At 42.2% G+C, this 22,995-nt stretch overlaps 2 protein-coding genes across 6 annotated transcripts in view; one reads left to right on the forward strand and one right to left on the reverse strand.

Annotated features, from left to right (window-relative positions):
- LOC112221000 (polycomb group RING finger protein 3) overlaps positions 1 to 8,398 on the reverse strand; it is a 43,723-nt gene extending 35,325 nt beyond the window's left edge. For all 3 annotated transcript variants that reach the window (XM_024383035.2, XM_042303131.1, XM_042303130.1), the window contains exon 1: positions 8,284 to 8,398. The gene's annotated coding sequence lies outside the window, so the exon portion shown is untranslated. The remainder of the gene's footprint in view (positions 1 to 8,283) is intronic.
- Positions 8,399 to 11,483: 3,085 nt separating this feature from the next.
- LOC112221004 (solute carrier family 49 member A3) lies at positions 11,484 to 22,941 on the forward strand. Of its 3 annotated transcripts, XM_024383043.2 has the most exons (11): positions 11,695 to 11,832; positions 12,482 to 12,558; positions 17,026 to 17,184; positions 17,778 to 17,994; positions 18,453 to 18,529; positions 18,654 to 18,791; positions 20,561 to 20,677; positions 20,809 to 20,961; positions 21,124 to 21,281; positions 21,384 to 21,493; positions 22,085 to 22,941. In XM_024383043.2, exons 3-11 carry the CDS (start codon positions 17,071 to 17,073, stop codon positions 22,318 to 22,320), a joined length of 1,320 nt encoding a protein of 439 aa, XP_024238811.1. In that variant the 5' UTR covers positions 11,695 to 11,832; positions 12,482 to 12,558; positions 17,026 to 17,070; the 3' UTR covers positions 22,321 to 22,941. The 3 variants fall into 3 exon arrangements, with proteins under 3 accessions (XP_024238809.1, XP_024238810.1, XP_024238811.1); XM_024383041.2 differs by lacking the exon at positions 12,482 to 12,558 and having other exon boundaries at positions 11,484 to 11,832; XM_024383042.2 differs by lacking the exons at positions 12,482 to 12,558; positions 17,026 to 17,184 and having other exon boundaries at positions 11,484 to 11,832.
- Positions 22,942 to 22,995: the final 54 nt, after the last annotated feature.

The raw sequence follows: 22,995 nt of genomic DNA on the forward strand, positions 1-22,995 counted from the left end.
CGTGGAATGGGATATGTTCCAGATAGCCTCAGACAACAAAATTGATGTATACGCTGATTCGGTGAGCGAGTTTATTAGCAAGTGCATCGGTGATGTTGTACCCACTGAGACTATTAAAACCTTCCCCATCCAGAAACCGTGGATTGATGGGAGCATTCGTGCAAAACTGAAAGCACAAACCACTGCTTTTAATCATGGCAAGGATACCGGAAACATGACCGAATACATACAGAGTAGCTATTCCCTCCGCAAGGCAATCAAACAAGCTAAGCATCAGTATGGAGACAAAGTACAGTTGCAATTCAACGACTCAGACACGAGGCGTATGTGGCTGGGTCTACTGTCAATCACGGATTACAAAAAGAAAACCAGCCCCGTCGCGGACACAGATGTCTTGCTCCCAGACAAACTAAACAACCTCATAGCTCACTTTGAGGAAAATACAGTGCCATTGACCTGGCCCGCTACCAAAACCTGTGTGCTCTCCTTCACCGCAGCTAACGTGTTAACCCTCGCAAGGCTGCAGGCCCAGACGGCATCCCCAGCCGTGTCCTCAGAGCATGCGCAGACCAGCTGGCTGGTGTGTTTATGGACATATTCAATCAATCCCTATCCCAGTCTGCTATTCCCACATGCTTCAAGAGGGACACCATTGTTCCTGTTCCCAAGAAAGCTAAGGTAACTGAGCTAAACGACTATCGTCCCGTAGCACTCACTTCCGTCATCATGAAGTGCTTTGAGAGACTAGTCAAGGATCATATCTACCTGACACCCTAGACCCACTCCAATTTGCTTACCGCCCCAATAGATACACAGACGACGCAATCGCAATCACACTGCACACTGCCCTAACCCATCTGGATAAAAGGAATAACTATGTAAGAATGCTGTTCATCGATTACAGCTCACGGTCCCTGGGTCTCGACCCTGCCCTGTGCAACTGGGTCCTGGACTTTCTGACGGGCCACCCCCAGGTGGTGAGGGTAGGAAACAACATCTCCATCCCGATGGATGACCCTCAACAATGGGGCCCCACAAGGGTGCGTTCTCAGCCCTCTCCTGTACTCCCTGTTCACCCATTACTGCGTGGCCATGCACGCCTCCAACTCAATCATCAAGTTTGCAGATGACACTACAGTGGTAGGCTTGATTACCAACAACGGCGACGAGACGGCCTGCAAGGGAGAAGGTGAGGGCCTTCGGAGTGTGGTGTCAGGAAAATAACCTCACACTCAACATCAACAAAACAAAAGGAGATGATTGTGGATTTCAGGAAATAGCAGAGGGAGCACCCCCCTATCCACATCAATGGGACAGTAGTGGAGAAGATGTAAAGTTAAGTTCCTCGACATACACATCACGGACAAACTGAAATGGTCCCCCCACACAGACAGAGTGGTGAAGAGCGCCTCTGCAACACCGCCTCTTCAACCTCAGGAGGCTGAAGAAATTTGGATTGTCACCAAAAACACTCACAAACTTTTACAGATGCACAATCGAGAGCATCCTGTTGGGCTGTATCACCGCCTGGTATGGAAACTGCACCGCCCACAACCGTAAGGCTCTCCAGAGGGAAGTGTGGTCTGCACAACGCATCACCGGGGGCAAACTACCTGCCCTCCAGGACACCTACACCACCAATGTCACAGGAAGGCCAAAGAGATCATCAAGGACAACAACCACCCGAGCCACTGCCTGTTCACCCCGCTATCATCCAGAAGGCGAGGTCAGTACAGGTGCATCAAAACTCAGACCGAGAGACTGAAAAACAGCTTCTATCTCAAGGCCATTAGACTGTTAAACATCCATCACTAACATTGAGTGGCTGCTGCCAACATACTGCCTCAAATCTCTAGCCACTTTAATAATTCAAAATTGGATGTAATAAATGTATCACAAGTCACTTTAAACAATGCCACTTTATATCATGTTTACATACCCTACATTACTCATCTCATATGTATATACTGTACTCTATACCATCTGCTGCATCTTGCCTATGCTGTTCGGCCATAGCACATTCATATATTTATATGTACATATTCTTATTCCTTCTTTTACACTTGTGTGTATAAGGTAGTTGTTGTGAAATTGTTAGATTACTTGTTAGATATTACTGCACGGTCAGAACTAGAAGCACAAGCATTTCGCTACACTCGCACTAACATCTGCTAACCATGTGTATGTGACCAATAACATTTGATTTGATCAGTCTACTGCAACAGGAGTGATACAGGGGGAGGGGATAAGGAACAAACAAGCCATGTTGTTTTCTTTCATTAACTCAGTAGCACAGACCATCAGCTAAAAACTATGTTTAAGAGAACTTTGGGGGCCTCCCGAGTGGCAAAGAGGTCTAAGGCACTGCATTGCAGTGCTAGAGGCGTCACTACAGACCTGGGTTAGATCCCTGGGTTAGAGCTCTACGAGCAATTCCGTCAACCTCATGGCTTGGTTTTTGCTCTGACATGCACTGTCAGCTGTGGTACCTTATATAGACAGGTGTGTACCTTTCCAAATCAAGTCCAAACAATTAAATTTTCCACGGGTGGACTCTGATGAAGTTGTGGAAACATCTCAAGGATGATCAATGGTAACAGGATGCACCTGAGCTCAATTTCGAGTCTCGTAGCAAAGGGTCTGAATACTTATGTAAATAAGTATCTGTTTTTATTTAATCAATTCTAGAATAAGGCTGTAATGTTACAAAATGTGGAAAAACTCAAGGGATCTGAATACTTTCTGAAAGCACTGTATATAAATATATAAAAATAAGAGAACTTTGATCTAGTGGTTGGGTTTGCCTTGAATCAAATTGCTAGATAGCCAGGGCCCTCTTCTGGGGTACTAGGGCAGGATTCCCCAACTGACGGGCCGTGGGGGTTTTATACGTTTTTTTTGGTTCGAATTTTCATTGTTGGACATGAAAGACTGTAAAAACACCAGGAATACAGCTGCAAGTATTCCGACGCATAATGGAGAGACACGTGATTGTATATAAATGTAAGCTAGGTTTTAAATTATTATGTTTTAGTTCCATATTATAGCTGTTTGGGCTTCTTGTGGTCAATTTGCCCTCCGCTTAAGAAAAAAAACCTCGGCCTGCAGCTGAATCTAGTTGATGGTCCCTGCACTAGGCAATTTTTGTTTAAATGTGTCTTGTAGAGGATGTCGAAGTTGTCAGTATAGTAGAATTCATGCCTAGGCCTACATTTTCAGTCTATAACACAGCTCTCTGTTTTCACTTTTGCGTTAACGAGAAAACAATGTCAACCTTCGAGTTTTGACCTGAAGTAAAGTTTGTATTTTTAAACTAAAATATATGCTGTGGAATCTGCATGTTGAAAACATGTGTATGAATGCCCTAGATTCCATGACACAGTGCATGGCAAAGAGGATGGGGGGGGGGGTATATTTCCACTTATGAAGTGTATCCTAAACCAATTGTTACTTCAAAGATTGTCTGGCATGACACAAACTAAACCATGGCTAGTGTTCCAGATAAGGCTCTATGTTCAGATACACTTGACGAGGCCAGCTGGTGTTATTTAAGCTAATGGAAGGCTATGGCCCTTCAGCATTAATGTATCCTAAATAAATCATTTTCTTGAAACACATGAATGATGTGTGATTGTTCATCAGTTAATTTCAAGGTGTGTTTGCTGTGCCTTTTGAACTGGTATAGGCTTGGTTGTAGGTGGACAGTGCATCAACAATCTCCAATTTGGTGATGCAGCCATAAATAATTTGATAAAGACAACTTTCACTCGCTTTTTTAAAAAAAAAGTCATTTTTGTGACTTCAAGTATAAAACAGTTGTGTTTCGGCTGCCATGGCCTTCGTTTTAATTAGTAAAGTACATGCCAGGCATGATCCCGCTGAATTCAACCTGTCAGAGTGTCAGTCAGCCTCCTTAGGTCCAAGTGCCCTCTCTACTGACCCACAGGGGAATGACACCACTGACCCACCAGTAAAGTAATAACTTGCTATAGAGTCTGGCACCTGAGAGTTCGCTTTAGGTCACTTCACCCTAAATGGGTGCAGCAGTGCAAGTGTCATGACACAGGGTGCTTGACTGTGGATAAAGAGTTTGAAGCTATGAGAACAATGAGAGAGAGAGTAGAAAGCAGCCATTTAAAGGTTCTATATAATCCTTCTCGAGAGCAGGAAACAAAGAAATGCGTTGTATGTCAACACTGTAATGATTTTGTGCAGTCCTCTTGCCATTGTTAAAAAAACAGAGCTATGTTAAACATCAGACTTCAACACCTCCACAAAAAGGCTGTTGTAAACTAACACATCTTAAAACGGAACCTTCAATACAGACATTACACCATAAGAATTTGGAACCGGCACTATATAAGCAAGTCACAACCTATTCGGTTCATGAACACAGACGAAACATCCAATTTGAACAATTTAGCCCGTCTGAAAGCTAACACACAGTTGAATCGTCATCGAGTCTGAATTTGGTAGACTAGCCCCACACGTTTGTCACAGATGTTTCTCAAATAAATCGTATTTGTTACTGAAATTAAGGGAGAACTTTATATTGCAACACAGACTAAAGTGGGAATAACATGGCAATAGTGTGGTAACAAGTTAAAGTGACACACTGAACATGTATTCCTCTCAGACGTCCAGAAGACCATAGGACGTAGGGTCTAGTGTTTGATTTGGGATTGGGTTACTTGAATTGCTTCACACAGCCTTCACATTACCAATCTCAAATTGGCTGAATTGACAAGTGTATCTGGATTCAGTCCAGTGCCCATCAGTACGCTAGAATTCAGAGATGTAGCTAAATGCATGAATGATAGGCCATATTCCAAGGTTTGGGGAAACACTAACAGGCTATAGGCCATCTGTCAAACTTAGTAAGTAACAGCCAGTGGATATAAAATCAGTAGTTGTTCCTTTGATCAAGCCATGAGGTTGAAGGAATTGTCCATAGAGCTCCAAGACAGGATTGTGTCGAGGCATAGATTTGGGGAAGGGTACCAAAACATTTCTGCAGCATTGAAGGTCCCCAAGAACACAGTGGCCATCATTCTTAAATGGAAGAAGCTTGGAACCACCTAGACTCTTCCTAGTGCTGGCTGCCAGACCAAACTGAGCAGTCGGGGAGAAGGGCCTTGGTTAGGGAGGTGACCAAGAACCCAATGGTCCCTCTGACATAGCTCCAGAGTTTCTCTGTGGAGGTGGGAGAACCTTCCAGAAGGACAACCATCTCCACACCACTCCACCAATCAGGCCTGTTTGGTAGAGTGGCCAGACAGAAGCCACTCCTCAGTAAAAGGCACATGACAGCCCTCTTGAAGTTTTCCGAAAGGCACCTAAAGACTCTCAGACCATGAGAAACAAGATTCCCTGGTCTGATGAAATCAAGATTGAACTCTTTGGCCTGGCACCTTCCCTACAGTGAAGCATGTTGGTGGCAGCATCATGTAGTGGGGATGTTTTTCAGCAGCAGGGACTGGGAATCTAGTCAGGATTGAGGCAAAGATGAACGAAGCAAAGTACTGAGAAATACTTGATGAAAACCTGCTCCAGAGCACTCAGGACTTCAGACTGGAGAGAAGGTTCACCTTCCAACAGGACAACGATCCTAAGCACACAGCCAAGACAATGTAGGAGTGGCTTCGTGACAAGTCTCTGAATGTCCTTGAGTGGCCCAGCCAGAGCCCAGACTTGAACCAGATCTAACATCTCTGAAGAGACCTGAAAATAGCTGTGCAGCAACGCTCCCCATCCAACTTGACAGAGCTTGAGAGGATCTGCAGAGAAGAATTTAAGAAACTCCACAAATACAGGTGTTCCAAGCTTGTAGCATCATACCCAAGAAGAATCAAGTCTGTAATCGCTGTCATAGGTGCTTCAACAAAGTACTGAGTAAAGGGTCTGAATGCTGATATTTCAATTTTTCCCCCCAATAAATTAGCTAAATATATTTTTTAACTGTTTTTGCTTTGTCATTATGGGGTATTGTGTGTAGATTGATGAGCAAAAAAACTATTAAACCAGTTTTAGAATAAGGCTGTAATTTAACAAAATGTAGAAAAGGTCAAGGTGTCTGAATACTTTCCAAAGGCACTGTATGTCAAACCACGTATGTGTGTCAAACCACTGAATTTACTTACATAACCTGTTGTGTGAACCAGTTTTCGATATGTTTCTAAGGCTGTGACAATACCAGTATTGCAATATTTTTTCCATTGCAAAAATTAAAACACAAAGCAGACCTAACTCTTCAGTCCTTTAAAAACCTGCTGGATGTAAAATATTGTGTGCTTTAACTTGGAAAATAAATAAATGCGACTCTGGATGAAAGCACAATGCTGTTTGTTTCAAACATTAGGGCTGTTTTCATAAAGAAGTTAAATCTGCTTTGTGTTTTGTTTCCTTGCTACGATACTAACAAGTATCGCGATACTGGTATCGTCCCGGGCCCCAATGTTGACATACAACAGCAACAGTCAGGGAAGTAAACTGTTACAGTTAGGACCTACTTCCCTCTACGGGTGTAATCCTAATCCCCTCTATGGGTGTAATCCTAATCCCCTCACGAGTGTAGAAAAAGTGACAGGCCAACACAGGTCTGGTTTTATTCACAAAATGAATAGGCCTTGTCATTCACCAGGTCTATAACAACAATGTGTGTTACCATTTTCTTGTGTCTGTATATGCTGACATAATTTCAAGAAGGGGTGTAGTGAGATATGGTTCAAGGGGGTGATGTCTGGTTTATGGTTCATCTGTTGTTTTGCTCTGCTGGTCACTGATTGGGATTCTCATTAACAACAGTCAACACACCTTGACAAAGAATTTGGTATGGAATTGAACTTCATGGAACGGACCCTAATCCCAAAATGTTGGTGGATTCCCCAAATTATTTGGAATTTGGCATTTCCGTATAATGTATTTAGGTGGTAGACCCTTGTATAATTACCAAAACCCCTCAACCTCATTACAATGTAATAACTACAATGTAACAACGAGGTTGATGTCATAGTAGGCTAATTACAGTGTTACCACCGGTATAAGAGCAACTTTACACATGGGCTATTCTATACACTGCTGGACATACTAGCCATAACATCATGGACAGAGAGAACAACACGAAGCTGCAGCCTAATGGCCAGTTTTTACACCAGTCGAGGGGCAATCAACACCTTCATGTGGAATTTTTGTATGGCTACTGTGTTTCTTTGTAAAGTGTGAGTGGATTTGTTAGATAAGCCTGTTCATAACAAAGGCTGTGATGAAGAGAAATACAGCCTTCTTTATTGCTCTAATGATACTGGCTCATTGATTGAGTGGACTAGAGATCCTGATCAACAACACTCAACATAGCCAATGAATGGCTCTCTGCAATTCTTCCCTGATTATGACATTTGCATAACCTATGTCAACCAGGAATGAAGAAGCTGTTCATGTTGAGATATATTTATGATTTACAGGTTAAGTAACATACAGAATATTGGCTAGTAATATGCTAAGTAGTTAATTATACAATGAAACTTGAGGATGTTTGTGCCTGCCTGCCTTTGTGATTTATTGTTGTAACAGTAAAAAAACATTGAATCCCTACATAGGCTGAAGCCAGGAAAACCCACCTAAGTTTAGCTTGTATAGCCACTTGGCTCTTGTGGCTTGTCCCTCGGAGCAATTGACATATTGCTGTCCCTTATTACAAGACATCAATCTAGCTACCAAAAGAGAGAGACTTGTTGGCTCGGCCCTTCACCAAAATCCCACAATGTCACAGTTCCATACAGTTAGATGGGGGCGAAATAGCCCCTAAAAATCATAAACTCTCTTTTGTCTAGATTTAATCAGGTGGCTACAACTACACCCTCGTGCATTAACACCGAACTTTCGAAGCCCGAAAGGGTTAATGGTGGATCATGGTTTTTCAAGAACATTCCAGGCAATGGGAAAGATTGGTTTGTCGCTCCAAACAACACAAATATTATGGGAGACATGTGAGCGTCTACGAGAGCTCCCGTATTATAGAACAAAAAGAGAGCTTCACTGCTATCCACACCCTCCCTTCTAATGCACTTTTCCTTGAAAAGGATCCCGGTGTCTAACTGCAGGGCCCGGCGCCGCCATACACTACCACATAGGCACATAAAACAACACGTATAGCATGCCCATACCACCAAGCGGAAAAGGCACAGACAAAAATGAATAAGAACAATACAAATCGCAGCCATAAATCACCAATAGACGCACTAATGCATTAATACGCCTAAAATCCTTCAAGTCAAAAGAACTAACCTGTTTAGGAACAGTACAGTCCACTGGACATTGGGTTGAATCCGATTTAAATCCACTATCAGTAAAACAAAGAGGCGAAAATGTCCGGCCAATCCCGAAACAGGCCGAAACACCTCTTGGAGCTTTGCTGAGCATGCGCTGATTAGTCGAGGGGGAGGAGGGTTGAACGAGAGTAGACGAATAGACAACATTGTATCGAGCTCCCAATTCATTTCGAAGAAACAATTATTGTGATACATTTTTCATATATTTTAGAATTCCGCGAAATTCTGAGTGAAACTCTCAGAAAAAAACTCAGATATAAGGGTTTAGAAAATTGGGGAATCACAATGAAAATCACAATGAAATAAATGTTGGTTTTTGGGCAAGACATGAGGAGAATCTTGTCAGAATAAGTTTCTTTGCTGTAGGCCTAATGTTAGATTTCTGTAATGCCATTACAGTCAACCTACATTTGAAGCCTGAGATGTAGCACATTGCTTATAGGCTACAGTAGGATCTCAAAAGTCAAAGTGCTTATGTGCTAAAATGTACAGTAACGTAGAATGATACTGACAAATAGAGCAATATTTTTGACGTTGGGATTTTTTATTATTACTGTGTAATAAGGTGCTTATAAATGGCCCTGAGGTCTTTCTTACAAGATCACACATTCAATATGTTTCAGATGTGTTCAGTGGATTGGGTTGGAGTATTTCTCCTGTCAACTGACATTTACTCCTGAGGTGCTGACCTGTTGCACCCTCAACAACTACTGTGATCATTATTATTTGACCTTGCTGATCATTTATGAACATTTGAACATCTGGGCCATGTTCTGTTATATTCTCCACCAGGCACAACCAGAAGAGCACTGGCCACCCCTCATAGCCTGGTTCCTCTCTAGGTTTCTTCCTAGGTTTTGGCCTTTCTAGGGAGTTTTTCCTAGCCACCGTGCTTCTACACCTGCATTGCTTGCTGTTTGGGGTTTTAGGCTGGGTTTCTGTACAGCACTTTGAGATATCAGCTGATGTAAGAAGGGCTATATAAATACATTTGATTTGATTTTGATTTGATTGAATTTCACGAAACATTTGATCACTCTGATGTTGCTGAAAATTTTTCTGTGCAGCAGGAAATGCAGATGAATGTTGTGATTTACACTACATGACCAAACGTATGTGGACACCTGCTCATCGAATATCTCATTCCAAAATCATGGTCATTAATGTGGAATTGGTTCCCCCTTTGCTGCTATAACAGCCTCCAATCTTCTGGGAATGCTTTCCACTAGATGTTGGAACATTGCTGCGGGGACTTGCTTCCATTCAGCCACAAGAGCATTAGTGAGGTCGGGCACTGATGTTGGGCAATTAGGCCTGACTCGCAGTCGGCATTCCAATTCATCCCAAATGTGTTCGATGAAGTTAAGGTGCAATCGTTAATTAAACGTATTCTGTGCAGGCCAGTCAAGTTCTTCCACACCGATTTCAACAAACCATTTCTGTATGGACCTCGCTTTGTGCATGGGGGCATTGTCATGCTGAAACAGGAAATCAACTTCCCCAAACTGTTGCCACAAAGTTGGAAGCACAGAATAGTCTAGAATGTAATTGTATGCTGCAGCATTAATATTTCCCTTCACTGGAACTAAGGGGTCTAGCCCAAACCATGAAAAACAGCCCCAGACCATTGTTCCTCCTCCACCAAACATTACAGTTGGCACTATGCATAGGGGAGGTAGCATTCTCCTGGCATCCACCAAACCCAGATTTGTCTGTCGTACTGCCAGATTATGAAGTGAGATTCATCATCTCAGAGAACGCGTTTCCACTGCTCCAGAGTCCAATGGCGGCAAGCTTTAAACCACTCCAACCGACGCTTGGCTTTGAGCATGCTCAGCCATAGCGACCCTTTTCATGAATCTCCCAACGAACAGTTATTGTGCGGCCGTTGCTTCCAGACGCAATTTGGAACTCGTGAGTGAGTGCTAGTGAGTGTGAGTGTTGCATCCGGGGGGCAATTTTTAGATGCGACATGCTTCAACACTCTGCGGTCCCGTTCTGTGAGCTTGTGTGGCCTACCACTTTGTGGCTGAGCTGTTGTTGCTCCTTGATGTTTCCACTTCACAATAACAGCACTTAAAATTGACCGGGGAAGCTCTAGCAGGGCAGAAATTTGAGGAACTGACTGACTTCTTGGAAAGGTGGCATTCTATGACAGTGCCACGTTGAAAGTCTCTGAGCTCTTTAGTACGGTGATTCTACTGCCAATGTTTGTCTATGCAGGTTGCATGGCGGTGTGCTCGATTTGATACACCTGTCAACAACAGGTGTGGCTGAAATATCCGAATCCACTCATTTGAAAAGGTATCCAAATGCTTTTGTATGTATAGAGCACATAAATTCACTCAATAAGACGTAGTAACACACTCTTATAATAACATAATTTCACTTTTCATGTCGACTAATTTTGCCCAGTTAATAGCCTAACCACAGTTCAAGCAACATTATGGACTAAACGCTCAAATCATGTCGCTGCAGAAAATACTGGTTGAATTAAGATCCTAAACCTGTAGGTCAAACTCCAGGTCAAACCTAATCAATAGCACAAGATGAGCTTTTTCATTATCTTTGACTGGAGAAACATGTTGCATCACTGAATTTTGGGTGCACAGTTCACAGGTAGACCTCCACACATCCTTCACTTGAGTGAGCGAGCACCAACATGAGAAGTCTCAAGTAATCAATTGCATAACCCTGACAAGTCACTTCGAGTGGCCTGCCCTACACATTGACCACAGGAGGTTGGTGGCACCTTAATTGGGCAGGACGGGCTTGTGGTAATGGCTGGAGGGGAATGGTATCAAACACATGGTTTCTATGTGTTTGATGCCATTGCATTTGCTCCGTTCCAGACATTATAATGAACCGTCCTCGCCTCAGCAGCCTCCACTGACATTGACATAAATAATCCATATGTGATCTCATATCCTTTATCTGATGGTAACTCCTCAAATTCAGCATGAACATAAATTGTGTAGTTTATAATAATTGAACACTTGAATAATAAAATGAGGTGTGTTAATGCTGAGCTAGAACAAAAACGTGCACATCCCTGTAGGCTCCTAAACCGAATGAGCATTGAACTCGTCTAGCACTAGGACTCCATTTGTGGGGCGAGAAAAAGGGAGCGGATTCTGACTGACTACAGTCTCCTTATTGTCCTCACCGAAATATGGGGCGGATTTGTTGACTGTCAGACCGGCCGGTTGGGTTTCTTTCTCGGAAGGACAAGACAATGTATGTTTATCATAAGCGTTTAATCCACATGACCCTTTAACAATATGATCGTTTGAGATTAATATATTTTTTAAATAAAAAGTCTATTGCACCTGGCTGGATACTACTCATGGAAAATGAAGATAATCTCTCGGATGAATTTCGGGTGCATGTTGTCATTCCGAGTAAACCCAGTCCAATACTTGAAAAACGTATTGTATTCAAAGTATACAAGAGGAGATGGTTCATTTTGTTCGTGCTGTGCTTGCTAAATTGCTCGAACTCTATGGTAAGTAGCCTACATGTCATTTGCTGTCTCCCATATGAAGTTGGCTGTTATCTGTCAAGTAATGAATTATGTGATTAAAAAAAAACTTTTTGTAGGAATGTAACACCTCTGTAGCTAGGTTTCCATCCAATTGGCAACATGTTTTCATTCGAATATTCTCAAATCCGCATAAAGAAAATATGCAAATGTCCCCAAATCCGCATAAAGAAATATGCAAATTTCCCCACCATTGTTGTTGCCACCAAACGGACTTGTTGCTGATAAAAAGCAGTCCGTGAGACCAATGCTTTATATATACACTAGTTGACTGTCAGGGAGCGCTGTTTTGAAGCCTCGGTGCCTCCAGCTTGGCACTCCCTCCCAATCGTTAATTAAACGTATTTTGGAAGCTATAGAAATGCGTTTAATAATGTCTACATTTATTTTGCCACATTTATTCTATTAGAGACACATGAATACATACTTTTAAATTATATTATGTAGCTATACATAAAAATAAAATACATTAAAACATCTTCCTTAAAGTATTTATTTTATAAACTACCTTTGTTACTTTCCCCAATTAAAAAAACAACAACTTAAATACATATTATTTTGCCATTAAAACTTTCAATTGAAATACGTTTGATTGAAATACTTTGCTCCGCAGAGTTTCTAAACCAAGAGGTGCAACATTGAGAGACTTCCGGAACGCTTTCGAAACAAGACCAAACAGACCTGGCCGAGGTTTGGGGGTTGGAAAGTTAATGAAAGAAGTTAACAATTCTTCTTTAGTTGTTAATTTTCTCAAAATCTAAAGGCACAACGTAGGTTGTAGACAATGTATTGTGTAGCTGAACATATTATTACTCCAACCTTGTGAAAGTGACATACTGAAACGTTTTAAGTTTTGTGAAAAACAACGGTATATCGAAGGAGTTCCTTTGATTTGACGGCCTGCACATCAAATCAAATATAATTGTATTTGTCACATGCAGCAAATACAGAAGGTATTCGAATACCTTACAGTGAAACGCTTACTTACAAGCCCTTAACCAACAATGCAGTTTTAAGAAAATACCTACAAAAAAGTAAGAGATAAGAAAAACAAATACTTAAGGAGCAGCAGTAAATAATAATAGTGGGGCTATATACATGGGGTACCGGTTCAGAATCAATATCAACTGCTGGAGCGAGACAACCGTTACGCCTCGATCTCAGCGACAGTGTCATTGCATTTTGGTTCACCAGAAAAACATTAATTTCCACTGCATTTGCCTTGCAGCATTGCGTTGCAGTGGCAGTGCGTTCTGTGTGGTGCATACGTTGGATTTATCAAATTGTGTCAAACTATGTGTAGACGGCTTGAGAGAAATGGTAGCAGAAGGTAAATGTTGAACTTTTGTTGCAAACATATCCAGATGATGCTGCATAACATTTTGCCCAATAACTACAAGGCAAATGAATGTACGTCTGGTGTACCGAAATGCAATGACGCTGTCGCTGTCGCTGTGATCGAGGCATTAGACCCAAAGATGTGTTTCTACGCATTAGCTTTGCTGGCCAACGTTGCTATGACAAGGAGCATCAAACTCATCATTGTGCACTTTCACCACCACGCTGTGAAGTTCATCATAACTTATTTTACCTTTAGCCTAATAAGACTGCATGCTTTCCCAAGTCGTAGTGGGAGGACCACACATTACATCGCGTGACTCCAATTTGACATTAATATGATGGTTATTATATCAATATTTGTGCATACATGCATTTCCACCGCCATTTGTTGCATAATTAAATTTACTGACACGAAAAGATGCCATTTTGTATAGGGTATTTTGTTTTCTTCCATCAGGCCTGTCGGGACATTATTTTTATCGGACATGTACTTTACTTGCATAAAAAGGTTGGATGGAAACAAGGCTCGTGCTACAATGTTCCAACAATGTAACAATCTCTATAGCACATGGAAAAGCACCTGGCATATTGGGTTTCTCAGCTGTTGACAGCTAACATGTCCTGAGAAAAACTTGGCTAGTGCCATGTATTGTAACCCACAGGTTACTTTCTATCGTTTGTGATCCTGATATAATATGGTATATTATGTAATGCCTTACCTCCACTTTGTATAGGTGATGCCTAGTTATCCCTGAAAGAGTAGCCACATTTTTGTGCCAAACATACTGCTGCAGACACACGCATCCAAAATGTGTGTTCGCCTTCACTATGAAATATAATAGCCACAATGAAATACAATAGCCACAATGAAATACAGTAGCCACGATGAAATACAGTAGCCACAATGAAATACAGTAGCCTACACTGAAATTACAGGAGTCATCATGCAACATGAGAACTTCAGCATATCACTCATTGAGTCAAAATGCATTTGGTTCAGACTTCTACAGCTTTCTGACATATTATATGGTGCACCCTAATGTGTCAGAGAATGTAGCTAATGGGGCTATTGATTTAGCCCTGGGGCTATTGATTTAATAGGGCATGTGTGCCTTAGGGCAAGTGTGCCTTAGGGCAAATACCCCCTAAAACCATACACACCATACACCCCCCAAATCAATATTCCATCTTATTATCTGTCATGTCAACAGAGTTGTTTCCACACATCATTACAGAAATCTAAAATAATCCTTTAACCGTTGTAAGTAATACACTGTAATTACACGATACATGTATGTACTACCATCTATATACAGTATGTGCATTGAGGACACTTCGAATTCTACATCCATTCATGGAGGTTATATTTAACGACAACGGTGGAAACCTACAGTGGAAGGCTGTGCTCACGTATGCGGCAGACAGTGGTGGCATTGTGTGCCCATGCCAGCTGACCTACTCCTTCATCTCGGCTGCATAAATGAGATTTTCTTGAATGTCAATTAAAGATAGAATTGTACGGAGTCCCTTTGTTGTTGCAGTGTTTCTGCGAACAACTCACTTCCATCCAATTGGTTATGCCTCTTGTCAAGGCACTGTGTATTGTGTACTAAAACACAATCACACAATGGGATGCTTTGGTTTGCCCCAGAAAATCTCAGTTTATTCAAGTTGAAATTCAGGAGAGTTTTATTTGGTCCTCTTTAAAGTAAAAAAAAGAGTAAATCTTTGAAGGAAACAGTATGGTTAACCTGCTGTGGTTGTATAGGCCTATCACTGTTCATTTGGCTGGGATGGTTGGTCTCACTTCTCAGGATAGGAATTCTCTATGTTCATTTTGACCAGTGAATGCCAATATAAATAGGCCTATGTAAACACTTCATAGTAGCCTCTGATGTGATTAGATCAGCATAAAGCTGGGTCATGTGCTAATGTCTTGTGAGTCATAACTTCTGTTTTCACGTGACTTGGCGTTCCACAAGGCAAGGTTGTGGTTTACTTCCTGCTCAGTGTTGTATCGTTTAATCACATGATCACATACAGTGGGGTCCGAAATCATTGACACCCTTGATAAAGATGGATAAAAATGACTGTATAAATAATTAAATATACTGAGCTATATTGTATGCTCCAAAAATGGGGAAATTATATTATTTTATACTAATAGAATTTCTCAGAGAAAGAGATTTTGTTAAACAAGTAATACTTTTTCTCTCCAAAAGGTAGGAGTCAACGTTTTTGACATACCTCAAGGTGAGGTATTGAAAGCTATGTCAATGAAGGGGGGGTGTCAGTGTAAATAGGCTGTGTGGCCATTTGATTAATTGTTCAGCAGTCTTATGGCTTGGGGGTAAAAGGAGCTTTTTGGACCTAGACTTGGTGCTCCGGTACTGCTTTCCATGTGGTAGCAGAGAGAACAGTCTATGACTTGGGTGACTGGAGTCTGACAATTGTCTCGGCCTTCCTCTGACACTGCCTAGTATATAGGTCCTGGATGGCAGGAAACTTGGCCCCAGTGATGTACTATCTGCCCAAAGTTACAATGCAGAGAGCATACTGTCGGGCTGCACCACAACTCCACCGCCGCTGACTGCAAGGCTCTACAGAGGGTGGTACGCTCAGCCGAACGCACCAGTGTGCACCCAATGGTGTGTTCGATTGAGCGTACTGTTGTGACTTTACTTTAATTCATTTGATGACTGTTATTTATCTAATCAACTAACTATGTTTAATTGTTACCCAATTTTAAACTAATCATGTTTAAAGTGTTACTATCTCCCGAATTAAACTCTTAAGGTCTTTACCTCTCACATCCATAAAACAGTCAATGTATTCATCCTAACCTCGTACCATATCATCATTCTGAACAGTTGTAACCTCATGCATCTGCAAAAAAACAACAACCCAGTCTTACTTATGATTCAGTACTACACAAATTGGTTTAATTATGTATTTACTAATTAACTAAATGATAACACAGGATGAACATACACACATAACACAATAGAAAAGGTCAATAGCGGACTGACACAATATGGCGGCTTTTTACAAAAGACATGGAGAGGGCGAGAGAGAGAGGGACAGAGACATAATACTTGGGTACATTTAGAACTACTCTCGCAGTATTCATATACTTTGCACACAAACCACTGCGCGTTTTGAGTTAGAAATAATGTGTAAATGTCTCCGTTCGCCGCGTATCTATGTCGGAACCAAGCCTTCTTGGAAAGGGTTTGGTTGTGCCTTTCCGCGGCATGCTCGTGGCTCTGATTTGTCCAAAAGGGTCTGGACCCGTCTCTTCTACTGTTCTACCTCTGACCATTCCCCACATTCTATGTTAGAAATTATTCCAGTTTTCGCTTTAGAACGTGTTGAGTTTCAGTGGGAAAACTGAAAAGGAACATTCCTGTGTGAATTTGGAGAGGGATGTTCTCTGGATCTCCTCTCCTTTAGTTTACAACGGGGCGTGAGGTGTCAACCCCCCCCCCCCTCAGCTCCCTCCTCTGTGAGTGAGAAGAGGGTCTGGTTGAAATTATCCATTGCTGAGCTGACCTATTTGGATCCTCACAGGACTGTCATGACAGTACCACCCTCTGTAGAGCCTTGCGGTCAGCGGCGGTGGATTGCTGTACCAGGCTGTGATGCAGCACGACAGCATGCTCTCTGCTTGTAACTTTAGGCAGATAGTACATTTGAGGAAATGAAGAGCAGATATGTCTGTACAAGTAGCACTAAATAAAGATGTAGATTAGATAATGTAATAACCCATTTATTGTATATAATCAAATGTGTTTGTGCCTGTGCTTCAATCCTCAGTTATGGCTGACCTTTGCTCCAGTGGCAGACCAGTCAGCCCAGTTCATGGGTGTCACCCTGGACCAGATCAACTGGCTGTCCATCATTTATATGGTGGTGGCCATACCTCTTAGCTTTGGGACCACATGGATGCTGGACACTTTAGGGCTCCGAATCACAGTATGTACAGATCGGTCAAGGTAGACCCCATACAAGTCTCCCTTGTAAAAGCGGTCTCCTGACCTCAATGGGACTTTGTGGATAATTTAAGGTAAAATAAATAAAACAGACCGTTTAACCTGCCTTTATCTTTGTTTACAAGCCTGTGCACACACGTGTCTGTTTCTGAAAACAGAATCTGTCTACTGTGAGAAGTCTATATCCAGTACTTGAAATGAAAGATCGTTGCATTCAAGATCTCCATGAAAGAGGTGTACGTGGGAAATTCAGTGAAGTGTAAATGAGTCTGAAAAATCTCAGATAGTAAGAAAGTAAGCGTGTGTGCTGTCAGTGATCGAGGAAGCCGCCAATGTGCAGATGGCACTTAGATTTTAAGCGGTTGTACAAGTTTGCACCTGCACAGAGGAGATAAAACATGATAGGAGAACAAACAGTAAAATAAATGTATCATAAGATAACGTAAACGAACATCCACACAAGTGTATAGTTTATTTGTGTTTTGTCCTTTCTTCCAATTGAGGAAAAACATATACAAAGTCAACGCGAACTTAAATCATGCATTCTGTTCACTCCCATGCCTGTTTCCCCTGTAGTTGGTGCTGGGTTCGTGGCTTAACATGTTGGGAGCTGTGCTGCGTTTCGTGAGCGTCCTGGGGAGCCTTGTCAGTGCGGCCAAATTCCCTGTGGTGATGGGGGGCCAGACCCTGTGTGCCCTGGCTCAGCCCCTGGTCATTTTCACACCCACCAAGCTGGCAGCACTCTGGTTCCCAGAGCACCAGCGGGCCACTGCCAATATGATAGCCTCCATGTGTGAGTGAGCTATGGTTGCTGTCCTGTACAAGTTACTCTGTTAAAACCACCTGTGTCAAGTCAACATTATTGGTTGAGTTACCACTTTCCATGTATGTTTAGTACAGTGGAGGCTGGTGGGAGGAGCTATAGGAGGACGGGCTCAGTTTAAAAACTGAAATGGAATGGTATCAAACACATCAGACATGGAAACCACATGTATGACTCTGTACCTTCAATTCCACTCCAGCCATTACAATGGGCCGGTCCTCCTATAACTTATCCCACCAACCTCCACTGGTTTAGTATCGTCAGTTGCTCCTCTTGAGTTTTTAGATTTCAGTTACAGGAACCAAGATTCCTGGAAGTAGGAAGAGAATATCAGATGTCTGGTAGTGTTGGCTTCAAATACAGGACAATACCATGCCAGCCTATTTTAATATATTCTTCTGTGGCTTTTTAAAATGTTCTCCTTTCAGCAAATCCCCTTGGGATTCTTGTTGCTAGCATATTTTCCCCTATGATTGTGGGGACCACCAACAACATCTCTTCATTGGTAAGTTAAGAAAAAGGACAAAGTTTAGCTAGCACCTTATGAAGATAAATTGTCTTCGACTTTAAATTGCCTATACATTTATTAATCTATTACAAACCTTTTCCCAATCCATTGATATTCCCAGCTGTTCATATATGCTGTACCAGCAGCCATCATCTGTTTCCTAGCAACAGTTGGGATCCGTGATAGTTCCCCCCCAACGCCCCCCTCAGCCAGTGCAGAAAGCTCCACCTCTGAGCCCTTCCTGGAGGGAATCATGCTGGTGAGTAGTAATCATATGCACACAAAATGACAATAGTGTACTACTTGATCATATCTTTGGTTACCCCTCAACATTTCAACATTCACTCCTCATTATACAGTCATGGCCAAAAGTTTTGAGAATGACACATATAAATGTTCAAAGTCTGCTGCCTCAGTTTGTATGATGGCAATTTGCATATACTCCAGAATGTTATGAAGAGTGATCAGATTAATTGAAATGAATTGCAAAGTCCGTCTTTGCCATGCAAATGAACTGAATCCCCCAAAAACATTTCCACTGCATTTCAGCCCTGCCACAAAAGGACCAGCTGACATCATGTCAGTGATTCTCTCGTTAACACAGGTGTATGTGTTGACGAGGACAAGGCTGGAGATCACTCTGTCATGCTGATTGAGTTCGGATAACAGACTGGAAGCTTCAAAAAGGAGGGTGGTGCTTGGGATCATAATTCTTGCTCTGTCAGCCATGGTTACCTGCAAGGAAACACGTGCTGTCATCATTGCTTTGCACAAAAAGGGCTTCACCGGCAAGGATATTGCTGCCAGTAAGATTGCACCTAAATCAACCATTTATCGGATCATCAAGAACTTCAAGGAGAGCGGTTCAATTGTTGTGAAGAAAGTCCAGCAAGAGCCAGGACCATCTCCTAAAGTTGATTCAGCTGCGGGATCGGGGCACCACCAGTACAGAGCTTGCTCAGGAATGGCAGAGGGCAGGTGTGAGTGCATCTGCACGCACAGTGAGGCAAAGACTTTTGGAGGATGGCCTGGTGTCAAGAAGGGCAGCAAAGAAGCCACTTCTCTCCAGGAAAAACATAAGGGACGGACTGATATTCTGCAAAAGGTACAGGGATTGGACTGCTGAGGACTGGGGTAAAGTCATTTTCTCTGATGAATCCCCTTTCCGATTGTTTGGGGCATCCGGAAAAAAGCTTGTCCGGGGAAGACAAGGTGTGCGCTACCATCAGTCCTGTGTCATGACAACAGTAAAGCATCCTCCATACATGTGTGGGGTTGCTTCTCAGTCAAGGGAGTGGGCTCACTCACAATTTTGCCTAAGAACACAGCCATGAATAAAGAATGGTACCAACACATCCTCCGAGAACAACTTCTCCCAACCATCCATGAACAGTTTGGTGACAAACAATGCCTTTTCCAGCATGATGACCTTGCCATAAGACAAAAGTGATAGTGATAACTAAGTGGCTCGGGGAACAAAACATTGATATTTTGGGTCCATGGCCAGGAAACTCCCCAGACCTTAATCCCATTGAGAACTTGTGGTCAATCCTCAAGAGGCGGGTGGACAAACAAAACCCCACAAATTCTGACAAACTCCAGGCATTGATTATGCAAGAATGGGCTGCCATCAGTCAGGATGTGGCCCAGAAGTTAATTGACAGCATGCCAGGGCAGATTGCAGAGGTCTTGAAAAATAAGGGTCAACACTGAAAATATTGACTCTATGCATCAACTTCATGTAATTGTCAATAAATGCTTTTGACACTTATGAAATGCTTGTAATTATACTTCAGTATTCCATAGTATCATCTGACAAAAATATCTAAAGACACTAAAGCAGCAAACTTTGTGAAAATTAATATTTGTGTCATTCAAAACTTTTGGCCACGACTGTACATAGATTCAGTTTTAATCATACTTCATCTAAGAGAGGTAGTGGCCTATATCTTGCATTGAATGATCCATTACTGCAATCGTATGAAAGGAGCATCTGACACCCCCCGTTTGCCTCCTGTTCCTTTGTAGTTACTGAGGAACAAGGCTTACATGATTCTCCTGCTGTGCTTCGGCTCGGGGATCGCTGTATTCACCTGCTTCTCTACACTGCTGGAGCAGATCATGTGTGTCCGAGGGTACCCTAATGTAAGCACCCATTTATGATCCCAAATGAACAACAAGATTTGATGATTTGTTTTCTGAACAATATTTTCACCATCTCACCAAAATAATGAATGAAACAATGTGAAACATAACCTCAATGTGTGTTGTGTTAGGACTTTGCAGGACTGTGCGGGGGTCTCTTCATTGTTTTCGGTATTGTCGGGGCTGGTTTCCTTGGACTGTACGTCGACAAAACCAAGAAGTTTATAGAGGCCACCAAGGTTAACATGAGCTTTTCAGCGCTGGCCTGCATAGCCTTTTCAGTGGTGAGTACAGGTCAAAGGTCAGGGTTTTCAGTCTTGTACTTCATGAAGTGCTGTGATGATGAAACAGTTTTCTTCTAAGGTCAAAGAAAATAGGATATTTGCAGTTCTGTGTGTATGCGTGGTGTAGACAACACCTCATCCCTGTGCATTTTCCCCTACCAGGTATCTCAGATGCGGAATCAGAGAATAGCCGTGGCCGTTGTTTGTTCGCTCTTCGGCTTTTTCGGCTTCTCCATTTACCCGGTTGCCATGGAGTTGTCTGTGGAGTGCTCCTACCCGGTTGGAGAGGCCACCTCAGCTGGCCTCATCTTCATATCAGGGTACTGTCTGATACTGGTTCATACAAGGACAACACACACTGAAGATCAAGACTGTAAATACAGGCTTATGTTAAAAAGCATGTGCTTGTTTTTTCCCCCCAGACAGATCCAGTCAGTTATCTATATACTGCTTCTTCAGGGGTTGACCAAACCAATGGCCGACTCGCCCTTCTCTACCTGTTCTGCAGGAGATGCGTCCTTGAGTTGGAGGGGTAAGTTAAGAACTGCCATGTGTATCAGTGGGATATATTAATTGTATGCTAATTGAGGTACAATTGGTTGTCCACCATTAAAATTCTGCAGGCAATTACAGCTATTAGTTGTTTTGTCAGCAGTTTAGACTTTGCATTTGTATGCAAATAACACAGATGGTGGACCAAAATTGTGGCTGAAATTGAAACTGTGTTCTAAACCACACATGCTTTGCCACAGCTAAAAATATTCGTAGCAGATGCATCATGCCCATTGAAATTGAGGGGACAGGTGCCCCCACAAGCTAGTTTGTGACATAGAATTTTGCTATTACTTCCCCCCCCAAAAATAAATGACGTGCATGATGCCTCTGGTAAAGGAAGCAGATCCACTTTTTAGACATTAAGGCCAAAACACAGTGACTATGGATGTTATGTTGCTGCTCTCAATTCTATTTATGGCATAATGAAATCCTCCCAGGCCTTGATGTCATTGATATGGGGCTTTCCTGTGGCTCTAGCGGTGTGATTCTCTCGAGAACACACACACTGTGATTAGTTGCTGGTGGCAATGGGCTTAGCGCGTCATTGACTCTGTGTTTCTCTCCACAGTGCCCATGCTGGTGATGGCAGGTCTGTGCAGTGCCTTTACCTGCTGCTTTGTTATCTTCTTCCACACGGAGTACAGGAGACTGGACGCTGAGGCACAGGCTATTGGAAAAAAGCCAACTCTGACAGCATGCCAAACCGTAACAAGCCAAACTCTGACGACTCGCCAGACTCCAACAACAAGCCAAACTGACAACACACAAGACTCTGACCAAAAGGAGGAACAGGCCAGTGGTTAACTGAACTGCTGTTGAGATGACCACCTCACTGGCATCGTTTCAGAAGGAGGCCAAGTGTATTGACTTACTAATACATTCCTTTATATATAGATAATTTAACTTTATAGTACATATATAGTATCTAGACAGGCGGGTTGCCTCTCACAATGTATCAATGCTCCAGCTTACATGTCTGAAGAAGTTCTGGCGTCAGCTGGGACAGAGGACAAATGGGACGCATAACACCTAGTGCTCTTGCTCCTATGTCTGGGTTTCTAGTAGAAATACCATATACATGTCTGATTACTATTGTAAGGAAGGCATTTAGAATGTAACAGTAATCATCTGAAGTGAATGATTAGATTTTATGGTGGTGGTAAACTGGGCTTTCCTTTTTAATACAGGTTTGCACCGAATAGCACCTTTGCCCTGAGGCAGAGCAGAAGTAATTTCTGCTCTGTAAAAGTGGACATATTTCACATGCAAAAGAAATCCAAAACCTGAATTGACTAGAATTTCAATGGAATTAAACTGATGTAGGTGCTTTTGGGGTGTAAACAAAAAGGTACAGACTAGTTCATAAAAAAAAAAAAACAGATACCTAAATTGCCACATGTCTGTTCCACTTTTCCATCTTTTATACATTGTGTTTTAACTGCCATTTTAAACTACTCCTGTAAATATACAAAAAAAATA

Source organism: Oncorhynchus tshawytscha, linkage group LG21 (genome assembly GCF_018296145.1).
Source record: "Oncorhynchus tshawytscha isolate Ot180627B linkage group LG21, Otsh_v2.0, whole genome shotgun sequence".
Taxonomy (NCBI): domain Eukaryota; kingdom Metazoa; phylum Chordata; class Actinopteri; order Salmoniformes; family Salmonidae; genus Oncorhynchus; species Oncorhynchus tshawytscha.